Source organism: Oncorhynchus clarkii, chromosome 5 (assembly GCF_045791955.1).
Source record: "Oncorhynchus clarkii lewisi isolate Uvic-CL-2024 chromosome 5, UVic_Ocla_1.0, whole genome shotgun sequence".
NCBI lineage: Eukaryota > Metazoa > Chordata > Actinopteri > Salmoniformes > Salmonidae > Oncorhynchus > Oncorhynchus clarkii.
This window is the reverse complement of record NC_092151.1, coordinates 64540020-64559661: the sequence shown is the minus strand read 5'-3', so window position 1 is coordinate 64559661 and position 19642 is coordinate 64540020. Positions and strand designations below refer to the sequence as shown.

Below are 19642 nucleotides of genomic sequence, written 5' to 3'. Positions count from 1 at the left end.
GGGAAATGTAGTGACTACCAACAAAGGTGGGACATTCATTCTGATGTCTGTCAATATTCAAGGAACTGACAAACGTCCACCTTTATGTATATTACCATCACATTTTCTTAAGGCATATTCTTTCCAAATGTATAACGACTGACTGAATAAATGTACATTTAATAGTATTGCATGACAAAACTACAACATCTAGGCGTTGGAAGGGGCTGAGGGACCTACATCCTAACCGGATGCGGATGTTGTTGACGTTTATCTTAACAGCACCTTTGCTTTTATTTCACGTCTAGTTGGCGGCTAAGGGTTCAGGCTCAAGGCAACAGAGAACGGCCAAATATAACAAGCAGAACAGAAGACATTGCCCGAGGGGCTTAACTCAACGGCTGGAATGGACTCTGCGCCTTTCCTACTTCGCTTGTTTTTGGACTGTCATTTACCGGACAAGCTGGCTAGCTAGCTGGCTAGTAACGTTAGGCTCCACAACTGTCGGACGAAAGAAGGGAACAGTCAAAGGAGGAAATAACAGCCAACAAAGTTAGCTTTCTGGTTAATTAGCTTTCTCGTCTAGCTTGCTTTACGGATATCCTAATTGTTATAGCTAACATTAGCTAGATCTTCTCTATGGGGTTACTGTCGATAACAACGGAACAGCTTGGTAGTCAGCTCCGTTATCGGAATTAGTTAATGATTAGCCAATTATTTTGTAGTTTTAAGTTGACTTGAAAGCGAGAATTTACCTCTTTGGTATTACTGGCAGTAGCTCAGCGTTTATGGTGTCCGCTTACCCAGACACGGATGTCAAGTAACGTTAATAGGAAAGGAGAGTTTGTTTTGATTCACTTGAAGAATGTTACACTGTCAGTAATCAATATGTGTTAATAAACGCCACAGACAGCGGGGTTTAACAGTATGTGAATGTTTTGTGTTGACTGAAGCGTTGATAACGTGTCACACGCTACGGTAGGTCCGGGTGCCGGCGTGTCAGTGATCGGAAAGCAAACAGGTGTGACCAACAGGTGAACGCGGTTTTAAGGGATTTGACACTGAGTCAAGGAAGGAGTGTGCGCGAACGTCTTGGTATAAATTTGTCTTAGATATTAAGACGCATTTTATGACGGATCACTAATATCAGTTCAAATAATACTACAGCATTCCTGCATTCTGTCAAATATATTACTTATGAGTCTGATTTTTTAGATACAGTTGTATGTCCAACCTCTTATCACACCACTGCCATAAACCGGGATTTGTACATTATGACTGTGGTGAGGTGGAGTGAGTCAAAGATGGTGTCTAAATGGGCATTAATAAGCTTATTAGTAACAATATTGTTGGCCTTATAAACAGCACTGCCTCAATGTGTTGTTTGAAAGCGTTAAATAATCATTGGGCAGACAGACTGCTGAATATGTGAACATGAGATCTGAGTGCTTGTGTTTATCAGAGAGTGTTGTGGTGTCTAGGCCAATATTAATGTGATGATCGGTTACAGTTGCGCTTGACTGAAAAAGCCAGGTTGTAGCTATGTGGACAGTGTTGTGGTTTCGCCCCGCAACAATGTCGGCCCTATTGTTCTCATTGCTGCTATTGCTGAGCACCTTATGCAGGCTTGGACAATCTATGTCACGAGAGGAGAAGCTCAAACTGAGGTGAGTGAGAATGATGGTCTGGTTCTGGGCTAGGTGTGTGACAAGTTCTGACTTCCTCAGATAAATGAGAATGAGCTAAGCTGACTTGTTCTTTCCCTTCAAGGAACCAAGTGGTTGAGATGTTTGACCATGCTTATTCAAATTATATGGTAAGTCTCGTCACCGCACCTGCCCCATTCATATAACTGAGATCAAATCCAAGTTTAATGGTCGCATACACAGTTTATCAGATGTTCTAGCGGGTGCAGTGAAATGCTTGTGTTACTAGTTTCTAACAATGCAGTAAAATATCAAACAAGTACACAAATAATAATAATTTAAAAAAATATTACAAAAACCACAACAAGAAATCAAGAAATGTCGGAACAAAATAAATAAATTAACAACCCAAACCCATTAACACATCCAAATGCAATCTATACGTATTTACACAATATATACTAAGAATGGTATGTATAGCAGTAGCTATATTAGTGAGCTATGTTAAGATTCCAGTATATAAATGAATATGCAGTTTATAAACAGTGTAACTAAAATGCAATGTACAGTAGTAGCAATATTAGAATGATCTGTTTACAAACAGTATTTAATTACACAGTACAAAACCCTATGGAAGAATATATAGAATTTCTGGAAATTTCTGAATATAAATATACACTCAGTGGACAGTTTTATTATGTACATCCATCTAGTACCGGGTCAGACCCTCCCTTTGCCTCAAACAGCCTGAATTCTTCGGGGCATGGAAACGTTGCGCAATTGGTATCAAGGGACCAAATGTGTGTCAGGAAAAGATTCCCCAAACCATTACACCACCGCCACCAACCTGTACTGTTGACACCAGGTGGGATGGGGCCATGGACTCATGTTGCTTATGCCAAATCCTGACTCTGCCATCAGCATGACGCAACTGGGATTCGCAAACACCAACCAGGTGATTTTATTTGTTTTGTTTATTTTTTTAAATCACTCAACTGTCTAGTGTTGGTGACCACAAACCAACTGGAGCTACTTATTGTTTTTAGCTGATAGGAGTAGAACCCGGTGTGATCGTCTGCTGCAATAGCCCATCCGTGAAAAGGAATGACGAGTTGTGCATTCCGAGATGCCATTCTACACACCACTGTTGTACTGCACTGTTACTTGCCTGTTTGTGGCCCACCTGTTAGCTTGCATGATTCTTACCATTATCCTTCGACCTCTCATCAACGAGCTGTTTTCACCCACAGGACCTTTGCTGACTTTTTGTTTGTCGCGCTAGTAAATCCCCTAGACACTGTTGTGTGTTAAAAGCCTAGGAGGTTGGCCATTTATGAGATACTGGAACCGACACACCTGGCACCGACGCTCATACCACACTCAGTCGCTTCGGTAACTTGTTTTGCCCATTCTAGCACTCAATCGAACAGTAATTGAACTGCCTGTCTGCCTGCTTTGTATAGCAAGCCACGGCCAGGTGACTCACTGTCTGTAGGAGCAAACCATTTTTGTGAACCTAATAAACTGGCCACTGAGTGTATATGTGTGTGTATGGACAGTATGTGAATAGAAAAGGTATGTGTGTGTATAGCAGTAGTTATATAGGATGAGCCATGACTAGAATACAGTATATACGTATAAAGTGGGTAAAACCGTATCTAAACATTAAGGTGACCAGTGTTTAATGACTATTCATTCGGTTCAGTGCCTTCAGAAAGTATTCAAGCCCCATGACGTTTTCTACTTTGTTGTTTTACAAAGTGGGATTAAAATTGATTGAATTCTCTTTTTTTTTTGGTCACGATCTACAAAAAATACTCTTATCAAATTGGAAGAAAAATGCTGGACAGCCATTTTCAAGTCTTGCCATAGCTTTTCAAGCCAATCTAAGTCAAGTGTAAGTAGGCCACTCCGGAACATTCACTGTCATGTTGGTTAACAACTCCAGTGTATATTTGATTTGTGTTTTAGGTTATTGTCCTGCTGAAAGTTAAATTTTCTCACAGTGTCACTGTTGGAAAGCAGACTGAACCAGGTTTTCCTCTAGGATTTTGCCTGTGCTTAGCTCCATTCCGTTTCTTTTAGTAATAAAAAAAACTCTAGTCCTTGCCGATAACAAGCATACCCATAACTTGATACAGCCACCACCATGCTGGAAAATATGAAGAGTGGTACTCTGTGATGTAGGATTTGCGCTTTGTATTCAGCACATAAAGTTAATTTCTTTGCCACATTTCTTTGCAGTTTTACTTTATTGCAAACAGGATGCATGTTTTGGAATATTTTTATTCTTTACAGGCTTCTTTCTTTTCACTCAGCGATTTAGGTTAGTATTGTGGAGTAACTACATGTTGCTGATCCATCCTCAGTTTTCTCCTATCACAGCCATTAAACTGTAACTGTTTTAAAGTCACCATTGGCCTCATGTTGAAATCCCTGAGCGGTTTCCTTCCTCTCCTGCAACCAAGTTAGGAAGGATGCCTTTATCTTTGTAGTGACTGGGTGTATTGATACACCATCCAATGTGTAATTAATAACTTCACCTTTCTCAGAGGGATATTCAATGTCTGCTTTTTACATTTTGATCCATCAACCAATGGGTGCCCTTCTTTGCAAAGCTTTGGAAAACCTCCCTGTGGTTGAATCTGTGTGTGAAAATCACTGCTCAACTGAGGGACCTTAAATTGATCTGTATGTGTGGTGTACAGAGATGAGGTAGTCATTCAAAAATCCTGTTGAACCCGATTGCACACAGAATGAGTCCATGAAATGTATTACAGTATGTGACCTGTTAGCTCCTGAAATTATTTAAGCTTGCATTAACAAAGGGGTTGAATACTTATTGAATCATTTCAGCTAAACATTTGTATTACTTGGTAAAAATGTCTAAAAACATAATTCCACTTTGACATTATTGGGGTAGTGTGTGTGTGTGTGTGTAGGCCAGTGACAAATAATCTCAATTTAATCCATTTTTAATTCAGGCTGTTACACAATGAAATGTGGAAAAAGTCAAGGGGTGTGAAGACTAAGACTTTTTCTGGTAGATGTTTTCTAAGACCTATTTTCCATCTGTTTGACCAAACATCAAAGCCTTTGCTTATTCCTACATTTTAAAATGGAAAAATGGTTTAAAAATGTATATAAAGTATTCAGACCCCATTACTTTTTCCACATTTTGTTACGAAACAGCCTTATTCTAAAATGGATTCAATAGTTTTTTCCCTCATCAATCTACACTCAATATCCCATAATGACAAAAGCGAAAACAGATTTTTAGAGATGTTTGCAAATGTATTATAAATAAAATACCTTATTTACATAAGTATTCAGACCCTTTGCTATGAGACTTGAAATTGCGCTCCGGTGCATCCTGTTTCCATTGATCATCCTTGATGTTTCTACAACTTGATTGGAGTCAACCTGTGGTAAATTCAATTGATTAGACTTGATTTGGAAAGGCACACACCTGTCTATATAAGGTCCCACAGTTGACAGGGCTTGGTTTTTGCTCTGACATGCAATGAGGTCGAAGAAATTGTCCATAGAGCTCCGAGACTGGATTGTGTGGAGGCACAGATGTTGGGAAAGGTACCAAAAAATTTCTGCAACATTGAAGGTCCCCAAGAACACCGTGACCTCCATCATTCTTAAATGGAAGAAGTTTGGAACCACCAAGAGTCTACCTAGAGCTGGCCGCCCGGCCAAACTGAGCAATCGGGGGAGAAGTGCCTTGGTCAGGGAGGTCACTAAGAACCCGATGGTTACTCTGACAGAGCTTTAGAGTACCTCTGTAGAGATGGGAGAACCATCCAGAAGGACAACCATCTCTGCACCATCTTTGTGGTAGTGGCCAGACGGAAGCCACTCCTCAGTAAAAGGCACATGACTGCCCGCTTGGAGTTTGCCAAAAGACTCTCAGACCGTGAGAAACAAGATTCTCTGGTCTGATGAAACCAAGATTGAACTATTTGGCCTGAAAGCGAAGCGTTATGTCTGGAGGAAACCTGGCACCATCCCTACCGTGAAGCATGGTGGTAGCATCCTGCTGTGGGGATGTTTTTCATTGGCAGGGACTGGGAGACTAGTAAAGATCGAGCAAGTAAAGAGATCCTTGCTGAAAACCTGCTCCAGAGTGCTCAGGACCTCAGACTGGGGGAAAAGGTTAACCTTCCAACAGGACAATGACCCGACGCACACAGCTAAGACAACACAGGAGTGGCTTTAGGACAAGTCTCTGAATGTCCTTGAGTAGCCCAGCCAGAGCCCAGACTTGAACCTGAAGGGTCTGAAGGGTAAGCGTTGCTGCACAGCAAGGGTAAAGGGTCTGAATACTTATGTAAATGTGAGATTTCTGTTTTTGTATTTAAAAAAAAAAAAAATAATTGCAAAAATTTCTCAATTTGATATTGCTTTGTTATTATGGGGTATTGTGTGTAGATGAGGAAAAATAATTATAACCATTTTAGAATAAGGCTGTGTGGAAAAGTCAAGGGGTCTGAATACTATCCGAATGCACTGTATGCCTATATAGACTCTTAGCTTTCCATTGACATGCTCCTATGAACTTCTCATGTTGGTGCTCATGGGTCCTTTCAGATTAAATTAGTGCTTGGCAAGTGTTTTACATTTCTGCTTTATTTGCCAGGAACAGATATGAATGTATTGATTTTAGTGTGGTAGAGTGTTTTGCAAGGAAACTACTTTAACCTTATTTATGCCTACTGTATGTCAAGTATTGTCTGACATATGTTCAACATTTACACACTACTATTGATCCTTATTGGTTGTGTTCTCCAGGACCATGCGTACCCAGCAGATGAGCTGATGCCTCTGACGTGTCGGGGGAGGGTGCGTGGGCTGGAGCCCAGTCGGGGAGACGTGGATGACGCACTGGGGATGTAAGGGCCTGTCTGCCTGCCTGCCTTCAGGCCTGAGTAGGATGTGGTAACGGGAGAAACAGTCCTGTTGGCACTGGAATACTCTTGAGTCTCTATGTTGATATCTTCTCGCCATACGGGACAGTGATTTGATTGAATTGTCTCTGTGTGTTTTTAAGGTTCTCTCTCACCCTCATCGACACCCTGGACACTCTAGTGGTGAGTAAAATCTCTTTAGTTTGTATCACCGACCAGTAAGCTGCCTTGTTCGTTTTGTTCAGTTTCTGTTTTTAGGGATGCTTTGATTTTAATTGATTTCCTCCTGTATTTACTTCCAGCTCTTAAACAAGACAGCAGAGTTTGAAGCAGCAGTGAGGAGAGTGCTGAAAGATGTGCGACTCGACAATGACGTTGTGGTGTCTGTCTTTGAGACCAACATCCGTGTGCTGGGGTAAGAAAAAACAAAAGCCAGTTGACTGGCTGGACATCATGTGTGTTTGTGACTATTGTGACTTTCCTTATGTTTTCAGGGGGCTGCTAGGGGGCCACTCCATGGCTGTGATGCTGAAGGATGCAGGGCATTACATGCAGTGGTACCAGGATGAGCTGCTCCACATGGCCAAAGACCTGGGTCTCAGACTCCTGCCTGCCTTCAACACCAGCAGTGGCCTGCCTTACCCCAGGGTGAGCTCTGACTATACATGCAGCCTATACATAGACTTAACATAAGGTCTCGGCTGTTGTGTTTTTACCATAATATGTCACACACACACCCACACAAGCATGTACACCCATAAGGTTAGAGGGCAACTTTTGGCAAGCACATTAGCTAAAAGGATGCCGTCGGCTAGCGGGTAAGAGTACAGCAGCCCTCTCAGATTATGACTGCATTTCATTTTCTGCTTCAGTGCTCTGCTTGCAGCTGCCATAGTTTTCAGAGGCAGAGTTTTCTATGGCTGTGTAGTTCACGTGGACAATGACTTGGAACACAGCGGTGTATTTCAGTCTATGACATCTATATTGAGCCTTATAATTCCACTCAACAGGTAAACTTGAAGCATGGTGTCAGGGGTCCTGAGTCTCGGACGGGCACAGAGACGGACACCTGCACAGCTTGTGCTGGTACCATTATTCTGGAGTTCGCTGCCTTGAGTCGCTTCACTGGGGACCCTGTGTTTGAGGTATAAGACATTTGTCTCTTTTACTTTAAAATGTGTGTTCAGATCACGGCTGATGCATGACTAGACTGCAGCGGTACTAGACCTTAAAGGGTTAGTCCAGCTTGTTGACTCTCGGAGATCCCAGTGTGTCTGAAATGATATTGATTCATGGTCTTCTGTAGTTCAGTTGGTAGAGCATGGCTCTTGCCACGCCAGGATAGTGGGTTTTGAGTCCCAGGACCACCCGTGTTATGTTGTTTTTATCCATGCATGCCTAAGTTTGCATGAAATATTTTGCTAAATAGATTTTAAAAATAATAATTTTACAATTAATTTAATCAAACACAGGTCCATGCACGGAGAGCCCTAAACTTCCTGTGGGAGAAGAGACAGAGGAACAGCAACCTAGTGGGAACAACCATCAACATCCACTCAGGAGAGTGGGTCCGCAGGGGTGAGGGAGAGAACCTGTCCCAGGCCTTAACTAGTATGATAAAGGAGGATTTACATGGTTTTTCCCGCAAAGGACAGTTATTGGATGTGGTAGAAGTGAATGGGCAAGAGGGTAGGCGCTGATGTTCTGTACTTGTAGAAATAGGCCATTAGTGTTTCTGAGGTATGAAACGTTACACTGTTGTATTGTTACAGACAGCGGAGTTGGAGCAGGGATCGACTCGTATTATGAGTACCTGCTGAAAGCCTACATTCTCCTGGGAGATGACCTCTTTCTGCAGCGCTTCAACATTGTGAGTGACATCACACGCTGTAACCATTCTCCAGCCGAAATCATGGAATGCTATTATGCCTTTATTATGATGGAATTCAATATACAGAAAGTATGCTCCATTCTCATCCTCAGCTTGTCATATTTTCTCATTATTTGTTTCCAGCACTATGCGTCTATAATGAAGTACATCAGCCAGCCTCCTCTCCTGCTGGATGTTCACATCCACAAGCCTCTGCTGCCTGCTCGCACCTGGATGGACTCCCTCCTGGCCTTCTTCCCTGGGCTGCAGGTGAGACACTCAGCCTGGCGTCACTAACAGACCAGCTGCCTAAGCAGGGGTTTTAGTACATAAAGATATTGCTGAGATTATGGAGACAAATGTAAACATGTATTTTCCTCCTAACCTTGTTAATGAATCCCCCAGGTGTTGAAGGGAGATATCCGTCCGGCCATTGAGACCCATGAGATGCTGTATCAAGTCACCAAGAAACACAACTTCCTCCCAGAGGTTAGCTCAAATTGTTTTTGCTTCCTCTCCCTCCTTTTTCTCTCACTCCGGCTGTAGCCTTTAACACCCCTCTTTGTTCCCTAGGCGTTCACCACTGATTTCAGGGTACACTGGGCTCAGCATCCACTTAGACCTGAGTTTGCAGAGAGCACCTATTTCCTGTACAAGGTAAGAACTATGCAGACATGCAGTCTAGAAGTTGACATAGATCCATGAACATACAGTAGTCAGAATTTTCAGACCCCTTGACTTTTTCCACATTTTGTGATGTTACAGCCTTAATCTAAAATGGATTTAAAAATATATATTTTTTAATCCTCATCAATCTTCACACCATACCCCACAATGATAATGCGAAAACAGGTTTTTAGACATTTTTTGCAAGTGTATTGAAAAAAACAACAATGCTTATTTATATAACTATTCAGACCCTTTGCTATGAGACTCAATTGAGCTCAGGTGCATCCTGTTTCCAATGATCACCCTGTTTCCAATGATCACCCTTGCAAGGTTTCTTCAACTTGATTGGAGTCAACCTGCGGTAAATTCAATTGATTGGACATTATTTGGAAAGGCACCCACTTGTCTATATAAGGTCCCACAGTTGACAGTGTATGTCAGAGCAAACACCAGGCCATGAAGTCAAAGGAATTGTCCGTAGAGTTCTGAGACGGGATTGTGTCGAAGCACAGATCTGGGGAAGTTTACCAAAACATTTCTGCAGCATTGAAGGTCCCCAAGAACACAGTGGCCTCCATCGAAGGTTGCTGGATCGAATAACCAAGCTGACAAGGTAAAAAAAAATGTTGTTCTGCCCCTGAGAAATGTATGTCGATTTAAAGCAGCCCCCCACACCTCTCTGATTCAGAGGGGATGGGTTAAATGCGGAAGACACATTTCAGTTGAAGGGCTTCAGTTGTACAACATCCCTCTTTCCGTTTCCCATTCTTTTTTTTCTCCCCAATTTCGTGGTATCCAATTGTTGTAGTAGCTACTATCTTGTCTCATCGCTACAACTCCCGTACAGGCTCGGGAGAGACGAAGGTTGAATGTCATGCGTCCTTCGATACACAACCCAACCAGCCGCACTGCTTCTTAACACAGCGCGCATCCAACCCGGAAGCCAGTCGCACCAATGTGTCGGAGGCTACACCGTGCACCTGGCAACCTTGGCTAGCGCCCGGCCCGCCCGGCAACCTTGGCTGTGGCGCCCGGCCCGCCACAGGAGTCGCTGGTGCGCGATGAGACAAGGACATCCCTACCGACCAAGCCCTCCCTAACCCGGACGACGCTAGGCCAATTGTGCGTCGCCCCACGGACCTCCCGGTCGCGGCCGGTTACGACAGAGCCTGGGCGCGAACCCAGGGACTCTGATGGCACAGCTGGCGCTGCAGTACAGCGCCCTTAACCACTGCGCCACCCGGGAGGCCCCGTTTCCCATTCTTAAATGGAAGAAGTTTAGGATCACCAAGACACTTCCTAGAGCTGGCCACCCAGCCAAACTGAGCAATCATGGGAGAAAGGTCTTGGTCAGGGAGGTGACCAAGAACCCGATGGTCACTCTGACAGAGCTCTGTGGAGATGGTTGTCATTCTGGAAGGTTCTCCCATCTCTGCAGCACTCTACCAATTAAGCCCTTATGGTAGAATGGCCAGACGGAAGCCACTCCTCAGTAAAAGGCACATGACAGTCCACTTGGAGTTTTGCCAAAAGGCACCTAAAGGAGACTCAGACCATGAGAAACAAGATTCTCTGGTCTGATGAAACCAAGATTGAACTCTTTGGCCTGAATGCCAAGAGTCACGTCTGGAGGAAACCTGACACCATCCATACTTTGAAGCATGGTGGTGGCAGCAGCATGCCGTGGGAATGTTTTTCAGTGGCAGGAACTGGGAGACTAGTCAGGGTTGAGGGAGAGATGAATGGAGCAAAGTACAGAGAGATCCTTGATGAACACCTGCTCCAGAACAGAACCTCCGACTGAGGCAAAGGTTCAACTTCCAACAGGACAATGACCCGAAGCACACAGCCAAGACAACGCAGGGAGTGGCTTCAGGACAATTCTCTGAATATCCTTCAGTGGCCCAGCCAGATCCTGAACTTGAATCCGATCGTACATCTCCGGAAAGATCTGAAAATAGCTGTGCAGCAACGCTCCCCAGCCAACCTTATAGAGCTTGTGAGGATCTGCAGAGAAGAATGGGAGAAACTCCCCAAATACAGGTGTGTCAGGCTTGTAGCGTCATACCAAAGAAGACTCGAGGCTGTAATCGCTGCCAAAGGTGCTTCAACAAAGTACATAGTAAAGGGTCTGAATACTTAAGTAAATGTGATATTTCCGTTTTCTTATTTATAATACATTTGCAAAAATGTTAAAAATCATGTATTCGCTTTGTCATTATGATGAAACTGGCTCATGTAGGTTGAGGATTTTTTTTTAAATGTAGAAACGTGAAGAGGTCTGAATACTTTCCGAATGCACTGTACATTTTGATCTCAGTGGCCTTCGTTATTGCCTAATCCAGTTGTACAGTGTCTAACCCTGGTCCCACTGTTCCCTCTCTAGGCCACCAAAGACCCCTACTACCTAGAGGTAGGCCGCACGGTGCTGGACAACCTGAACCGCTTTGCCCGGGTCCCCTGCGGCTTTGCTGCCATGAAGGACGTTCGCACCGGGAGCCACGAGGACCGGTGAGAGCCCAGATCCAGGGGAATAGCCAAGGGACGGGGAGGGTCTGACTGGCATTTAATGATGGGTGGGAAACAGAGGTGGATGGTTTAAGTGGCTTAGCAACAGTGTGCCAGGCAGGTAGTTAAATCAAACTGGTTTATGTGGTGTCTACCTTGCTGCTCCAAATTTGGCCTGCTTCCTCTCAGAATGGACTCCTTCTTCCTGGCGGAGATGTTCAAGTACCTGTTCCTGCTGTTTGCAGAGGAGGAAGATCTGCCGTTTAATGTTGAGGACTACATCTTCACCACCGAGGCTCACCTCCTGCCCCTGTCCCTGTCCACTGCCCCTCACGCCCCTTCTCCTCCAGTCAACTCCACGGTACAGGCTGCATCTCTGCCTCATCTGTCCGCCTCTGTCAAATCTCTTTGGGTGGGTATAGTAAAATCACATGCTGTAACCAACTATAGTTCTAATGATACTACTTCTAATAATATTCAGATGATCGAGTTGGTCATGTTTGTTCTCTCCCACCTGTCTTAGTCAGAGGAAGAGCTGGATGACTCCAACTTTGATTGGACCTGCCCCAACACACGCCTCCTTTTCCCTGACCCTGCCTTTCCTCGGAACCTCCGAGATCCAATCAGAAGTGCTGTGGACAAGAGCTGTCCCCGCCCTGCCCTTCACCGGTAAGGGACATTATGCCTAACGTGAGAAATCATGTTAAGTGCTTTTTGTACTGAAATATGGCAGAATATTATTCTTGTCACAACCATACTGAATGTGAACATTAATGCCCTCCAACATTAATGACCTTCTCGTTCAGTGAGCCAGGGATGGGTCGCCCCCCTCTGAGGGCTCAGGACTTCAGGGCCAACAACCCTGATCACCTGGAGCTGCTGAGGAGGATGGGAGTCAGCCTTATACACCTGAAGGACGGCAGAGTGCAGCTTGTCCAACACGCTACACAGGTAAATAATCATGCACAATACAAGCCGGGAGACATGTTTTTGCTATCAATTTGAATGGTGTCACAAGATAACTGCCAAACCCCCCCATATGAGTCTTATTCAGTCTCTCCACATCTACTGCCCTCTCTCTCCCGTTACTTCCTCACTCTAGGCGGTCAGTGCTGTGGCAGCAGAGGACGGGATGCGTTTCATGCAGGAGATGATGGAGCTGTCCAGCCAGCAGCAGAAGGAGCAGCTCCCGCCGCGCGCCGTACAGATCATCTCCCACCCCTTCTTCGGCAGAGTGGTGCTGACCGCTGGCCCAGCACAGTTTGGCACAGACCTTTCCAAGAGCATCACTGGGGTGAGTGTTTCAGTGTGCCAATTTCCAATGGATGGGCGCCTGTCTGTTTGTTTGTTTATACTGTCTTGCCCCTAGGCGCCAGACGTTCTCTATTCTCAGCGTTCCGAGTGACGTTTGAACATGTACTCTCTTTGTCTGTCCGTAGGTGCGTGGGTTTGTGACAGTGGCTGAGCCCTACAGTGGCTGTGCGGAGCTGAGCAACGCTGCCTTTGTACAGGGCCGCATCGCTTTGTTGCAACGGGGGCAGTGTATGTTCGCTGAGAAGGCAAGACACATCATGAAGGCTGGGGCCATCGGAGGCATCGTCATCGGTGAGGAGGCCAACTAACACAGGATCTTAATTTAAACAAATTAATCTACTTCAAGAAGGCTTCACTAACTCTCATCATACTTCTGACATTTATACATGTTCATAACACTTTCATTATGTATATAACCTTTTTAATAAACTGATGTATTACCATTTACAGGGTCCTCTTTTACCCTGCTAACTACCCCCTCTTTCTCCCCAACAGATGACAACGAGGGCAGCAGCAGTGACACAGCTCCCCTCTTCCAGATGGCCGGCGATGGACGCAACACGGACGACGTCACCTTGCCCCTGCTCTTCCTGTTCTACAAGGAGGGAAACATCCTGTTGGAGGCTCTTAAGGAGTACAGGGAGGTGGAGGTGCTGCTGAGCGACAAGGCCAGGGACCGAGGTGAGATCCACTGGACAGAACAGGAGGGTGCTACTGACTGGAGGCATGTTCAGAACATGGGTCCTTATTTCAGCTCATTAGAGACCAGATTTGATTCTGTGAAGATTTCAAAATGGCCAGTATTTCAGGGTTCAGTGGTTTCAGGGTTTAGTGACTCTAAATAGTGGGCCTGTGGCCACTTTACAGTAGCAGCTTGGTGGAGATAGGTGATGGTGAGCACCCTGTGTGATACAGGATACAGCTCCTTTTCCATTTGTCTTCCTCCTCCTCTCCTTCCCTGTAGTGGACTGTAACAGTAACTTTCCTCTGCTCTCTTTCTTTCCTTTCCCTTCACCCTTTGGATGAGCAGCCTCCATATTCAAAGGTAAACCTCTCCCTGGCATCCTGCTGGAGAGCAGTAAGTATCGCCCTCTTTCCCCTCTCCTCCATTATTTTGTGTGTGGTAGAGCAGCTCAGTGCAGGTTAGTCTTGTGTAAATAGCTGGCCATCTCAGAACTCATCAAGAGCATGGTACTGTTGGTCTGTACTGCACATGACTCATCAGTACCGTGCTGTTTATAGTTCGCTGCCTCTTGTGAACTGCAACACTGCTCTATTTCTGTCTGGGAATGACCGGTGTGGGTGCTTGTGTTAGATATACAGTACCAGTCAAAGGTTTGGACACACCTACTCATTCCAAGGTTTTTCTTTATTTGTACTTTCTTCTACATTGTAGAATAATTGTGAAGACATCAAAACTATGAAATACGTGGAATCATCTAGTAACCAAAAAAGTTTTAAAGAAAAATATATTTGAGTCTTCAAAGTAGCCTCTCTTTGCCTTGTTGACAGCTTTGCATACTCTTGGCATTTTCTCAACCAGCTTCATGAGGTAGTCACCTGGAATGCATTTAAATTAACAGATGTGGCTTGTTAAAAGTGAATTTGTGAAATTTCTTTCCTCCTTAATGCATTTGAGCCATTCAGTTGTGTTGTGACATGGTAGGTGGTATACAGAAGGTAGCCCTATTTGGTAAAAGGCCAAGTCCATTTTATGGCAAGAACAGCTCAAATAAGCAAAGACAAATGACAGTCATCATTACTTTGAGACATGAAGGTCAGTCAATGTGGAAAATTTCAAGGACTTCAAGTGCAGTCGCAAAAGCCATCAAGCACTATGATGAAACTGGCTCTCATGAAGACCGCCACAGGAAAGGAAGACCCAGAGTTACCTCTGCTGCAGATGATAAATTCATTTGAGTTAACTGCACCTCAGATGCTTCAGAGTTCAAATAACAGACACCTCTCAACATCAACTCTTCAGAGGAGACTGTGAATCAGGCCTCCATGGTCGAATTGCTGCAAAGAAACCACTACTAAAGGACACCAACAAGAAGAACAGATTTGCTTGGGCCAAAAAACACAAACAATGGACATTAGACTTGTGGAATTCTGTCCTTTGGTCTGATGAGCACAAATTTGAGATTATTGGGTCCAACTGCTGTGTCTTTGTGACGCAGAGTAGGTGAACGAATGATCTCTGCATGTTTAGTTCCCACCGTGAAGCATGGAGGAGGTGTGATGTTGTGGGAGTGCTTTCCTGGAGACACTGTCAGTGATTTATTTAGAATTCATGGCACACTTCACCAGCATGGCTACCACAGCATTCTGCAGCGATATGCCATCCCATCTGGTTTGTGCTTAGTCCCACTATCATTTGTTTTTCAACAGGACAATGACCCAACAAACCTCCAGGCTGTGTAAGGGTTATTAGACCTAGGAGGAGAGTGATGGAGTGCTGCGTCAGATGACCTGGCCTCCACAATCACCTGACCTCAATTGAGATGGTTTGGGATGAATTGGACCGCAGCGCAAAGGCAAAGCAGACCAGTGCTCATCATATGTGGGAACACCTTCAAGACTGTTGTAAAAGCATTCGAGGTGAAGCTGGTTGAGAGAATGCCAAGAGTGTGTAAAGCTGTCAAGGCAAAGGGTGGCTAATTTGAAGAATCTGAGAAAAAGGAAGAAACTGCACAGCGCTCTTGATAGTGTCACTGTTCTTTAATAAGCTTACGTTTCATCCACATGGACTTCGTCAGAGCTTTTGTGCGTTTAAAATTAGCACCCAAATAGCCCCACCCACATCCATTCCATGCATCGAATGGGGTTGAGTCGAGGGAAAATACACACACACATACATATATACACGTGTGTGTGTGTGTGTATATATATGTATACACACACACATACAGTGTGGCAAAAAAGTATTTAGTCAGCCACCAATTGTGCAAGTTCTCCCACTTAAAAAGATGAGAGGCCTGTAATTTTCATCATGGGTACACTTCAACTATGACAGACAAATTGAGAAAAGAAAATCCAGAAAATCACATTGTAGGATTTTTAAGGAATTTATTTGCAAATTATGGTGTAAAATAAGTATTTGGTCAATAACAAAAGTCTATCTCAATACTTTGTTATATACCCTTTGTTGGCAATGACAGAGGTCAAATGTTTTCTGTAAGTCTTCACAAGGTTTTCACACACTGTTGCTGATATTTTGGCCCATTCCTCCATGCAGATCTCCTCTAGAGCAGTGATGTTTTGGGGCTGTTGCTGGGCAACACAGACTTTCAACTCCCTCCAAAGATTTTCTATGGGGTTGAGATCTGGGGACTGGCTAGGCCACTCCAGGACTTTGAAATGCTTCTTACGAAGCCACTCCTTCGTTGCCTGGGCGGTGTGTTTGGGATCATTGTCATGCTGAAAGACCCAGCCACGTTTCATCTTCAATGCCCTTGCTGATGGTAGGCTTTGTTACTTTGGTCCCAGCTCTCTGCAGGTCATTCACAAGGTCCCCCCGTGTGGTTCTGGGATTTTTGCTCACCGTTCTTGTGATCATTTTGACCCCACGGGGTGAGATCTTGCGTGGAGCCCCAGATCGAGGGAGATTATCAGTGGTCTTGAATGTCTTCCATTTCCTAATAATTGCTCCCACAGTTGATTTCTTCAAACCAAGCTGCTTACCTATTGCAGATTCAGTCTTCCCAGCCTGGTGCAGGTCTACAATTTTGTTTCTGTTGTCCTTTGACAGCTCTTTGTTCTTGGCCATAGTGGGGTTTGGAGTGTGACTGTTTGAGGTTGTGGACAGGTGTCTTTTATACTGATAACAAGTTCAAACAGGTGCCATTAATACAGGTAATTGGAGGACGGAGGAGCCTCTTAAAGAAGGTCTGTGAGAGCCAGACATCTTGCTTGTTTGTTATTGACTAAATACTTATTTTACACCATAACCTACATGTGTGTATATATATATATATATATATATATATATATATATATATATATATATATATATATATATATATATATATATATGTATATGTATGTGTGTACCCTCGATTCAACCCCATTTGATGCATGGAATGGATGTGGGTGGGGCTATTTGGGTGCTAATTTAAAAAAAATGCACAAAAGCTCTGACGAAGTCTGTGAGGCCGATACGTAAAACTTATTAAAGAACAGTGATGCTATCGAGCGGTGTGCGGGTTTCTTTCTTTTTTCTCTCCTTTTATTCAACTGTTACCATGCACCTGCAAAAAAGAGAGCTCAGATGTATGAGTTCCTTTTGAATTTTTACTTTTAAAATATATTTTAATTTAATTGTTTACTACATGATTCCATGTGTTATTTCATAGTTTTGATGTCTTCACTATTATTCTATAATGTAGAAAATAGTAAAAATAAAGAACACCTGAATGAGTAGATATGTCCAAACTTTTTTGACTGATAGTGCACATACAGTGGGACAAAAGTATTTAGTCAGCCACCAATTGTGCAAGTTCTCCCACGTAAAAAGACGAGATAGGCCTGTAATGTTCATCATAGGTACACTTCAACTATGTACCTATGATGAAAATTACAGGCCTCTCATCTTTTTAAGTGGGAGAACTTGCACAATTGGTGGCTGACTAAATACTTTTTTGCCCCACTGTACATGGTGAGTAGGACATGGATGGATGGATGGATGGATACTCGGAACCTATATGGATGATTGTGCAGGTTACAGTTTATTTATTGTGGTGGAATGTGATCTGAAAATGAACTGAGCTCACCCCTTTCTCCTTCCTCAGGTGGGGACGCTCAGGAGGAGGACCAAACTTCACCCACCTCCGCAACTCTTGACCGGTCACACGGGAGCACTGTGGAGCTGGACGAATCAGCTCCCGAATTGGCTCCTGACAATGAGGAAGTGACTCCTGAGGAGGATGTGGGACCTGCCATTAAGAGTAACCCTGAGCCAGAGGAGGAGCCTGCTGTTGACAAGGACTCTAGCAGCAAATCAGTGAAGGCCATGATGGCTGATTGGCAGGAGGACTTAGAGGCGTTCCAGCAGATGGAGAAGGATGAGCTTTGACAGCCTCCACATTCCCCCCCCTCTCCCTTATTCTCCTCCCCACTGATCATTCCCAGCCACAGTATTGGCCTGGAGGACAGCTGACTGTGCCTCCTAAAGGATAACGTTTTAGTGGGGAGATGATTTTATAAGGAATGGTTACCAGGATTGAATAAAGTGACTTCCACTCTGTTCTTTCTCTTCACCTGTCTCTAGTTTCTCAGGTGTCAACATGCCAGTTGCTCCCCTGGCATATATCTGCCCATCTCATATTTCAGATTCTGGGGGGTCTTCTCTCTTTTGGCTCATAACAGAACAGACTGCAGTCCAGGTATGTCACCATGGACATCTGGTCTAGTTTCACTGTTTTCTGGTCTTTTTTTTATTTTTTATTTTTTTTTACGTTTGTCTTCCTCTGAAATACATTTCTGGGACACTGACATATGGGAGCAGATTCTGAGTGCTGGTTGAATAATAATCCGCTGACTAACTGGTTGAATGATTGGTTTATTTAACTGTGATATGTTGTCGGAACATTTTACTATTTTATTTTGTGGGCCTAATTTATGGGGTCAATATTAAGCTACTTGGCTGTAAGGGAATGCAGTGAGAAGCAGTCTAAAAGGCTAGTACTGAGAATCACTTAGCACTGGCACTCTCCAGGAAGATATGAAGTTATTAGTGTGACTGTCTATGTATTTGTCAGTTATTTCCAAGGTAATTTGAAATAAAGTGCAGGTTCTGGTCGGTGTGAGAGGTCACCCCTCTGGTCCACATGGGATGAACCGGCCCTATCCTTGCCCTCTGTGTCGTCATGGAGACAGGAGGGCAGACCACATAGAAGGGTTGGTTGTATAGCAACAAAACTGACTGTTGCGCAACTATATCAAGATATAAAATACTGTACTGTCTTTGAGTATACCATGTTCTATATCTATGGCAGACAGTACCACTGACTGGCCAGCAGAGGGGATCCTTGTTTGGGGCATCATACTGATCTGGAGCTTGCTGACTGACTGGAAGACCAAGCAAACAAAAAAGCCAACAATGTAATTAACTTTTAATAAAATTGATAAAGAAATTAACAAAAGTGTTTTGTCATCTCAATTTTTTAAAACGTTTTTCAGGCAGTGTTAGACTAGGGGTTTCTATTGGTTTTATACTATTACATGACTGAAATGATAGTGGAACCATACAGTATTTGTGTTGATAACCTCTTCACTGGGTTGGGATTAAAAGGGAATGGAGACATACATCAGAGGGGTTTCAATATTTTTTATGGGTTACTATTATACTATTTATGAATTTCTGATCCTTAATCTGCATGGATCATGCTGTGTACCCAATACATATAACATTTGTAAAATATATATATATATATCTGTCCCCACTACAACAAATAAATACTTTTGTCCTTGAAACATTTTATTGCAATACTGTAGAATTCCATTCATTCCTATGGAGGACTGCCCCTTCTGTGGAGTGCCAATATGGTGGCCGATCGCGTCAAAGCCTCTTATTGGCCATTTTACATATCAGAAAACCAGGGTTAAAACACATCATTACGTGTACCACAGGAGGCTGCTGAGGAGAGAATGGCTCATAATGGCCGGAATTGAGCAAATGCAATGGCATCAAACACCTGGAAACCATGTGTTTGATATATTTAATACCATGCAACTTATTC

General features: G+C 43.8%; 1 protein-coding gene across 3 annotated transcripts; it reads left to right on the top strand.

Annotated features, from left to right (window-relative positions):
• The first annotated feature begins 213 nt into the window (after positions 1–213).
• Positions 214–19359, top strand: LOC139409218 (ER degradation-enhancing alpha-mannosidase-like protein 3). 3 transcript variants are annotated; one of them, XM_071154066.1, is made up of 21 exons: positions 214–1646; positions 1750–1795; positions 6426–6526; positions 6685–6724; positions 6844–6956; positions 7036–7189; positions 7552–7686; positions 8014–8119; positions 8314–8411; positions 8556–8681; positions 8817–8900; positions 8985–9068; positions 11467–11591; positions 11778–12000; positions 12112–12257; positions 12395–12539; positions 12691–12882; positions 13028–13193; positions 13398–13583; positions 13933–13980; positions 17693–19045. In XM_071154066.1, exons 1-21 carry the CDS (start codon positions 1522–1524, stop codon positions 17974–17976), a joined length of 2727 nt encoding a protein of 908 aa, XP_071010167.1. In that variant the 5' UTR covers positions 214–1521; the 3' UTR covers positions 17977–19045. The 3 variants fall into 3 exon arrangements, with proteins under 3 accessions (XP_071010167.1, XP_071010168.1, XP_071010166.1); XM_071154065.1 differs by having other exon boundaries at positions 1279–1646; positions 13933–13947; positions 17693–18211; XM_071154067.1 differs by lacking the exon at positions 13933–13980 and having other exon boundaries at positions 218–1646; positions 17693–19359.
• The last annotated feature ends 283 nt before the right edge of the window (positions 19360–19642 follow it).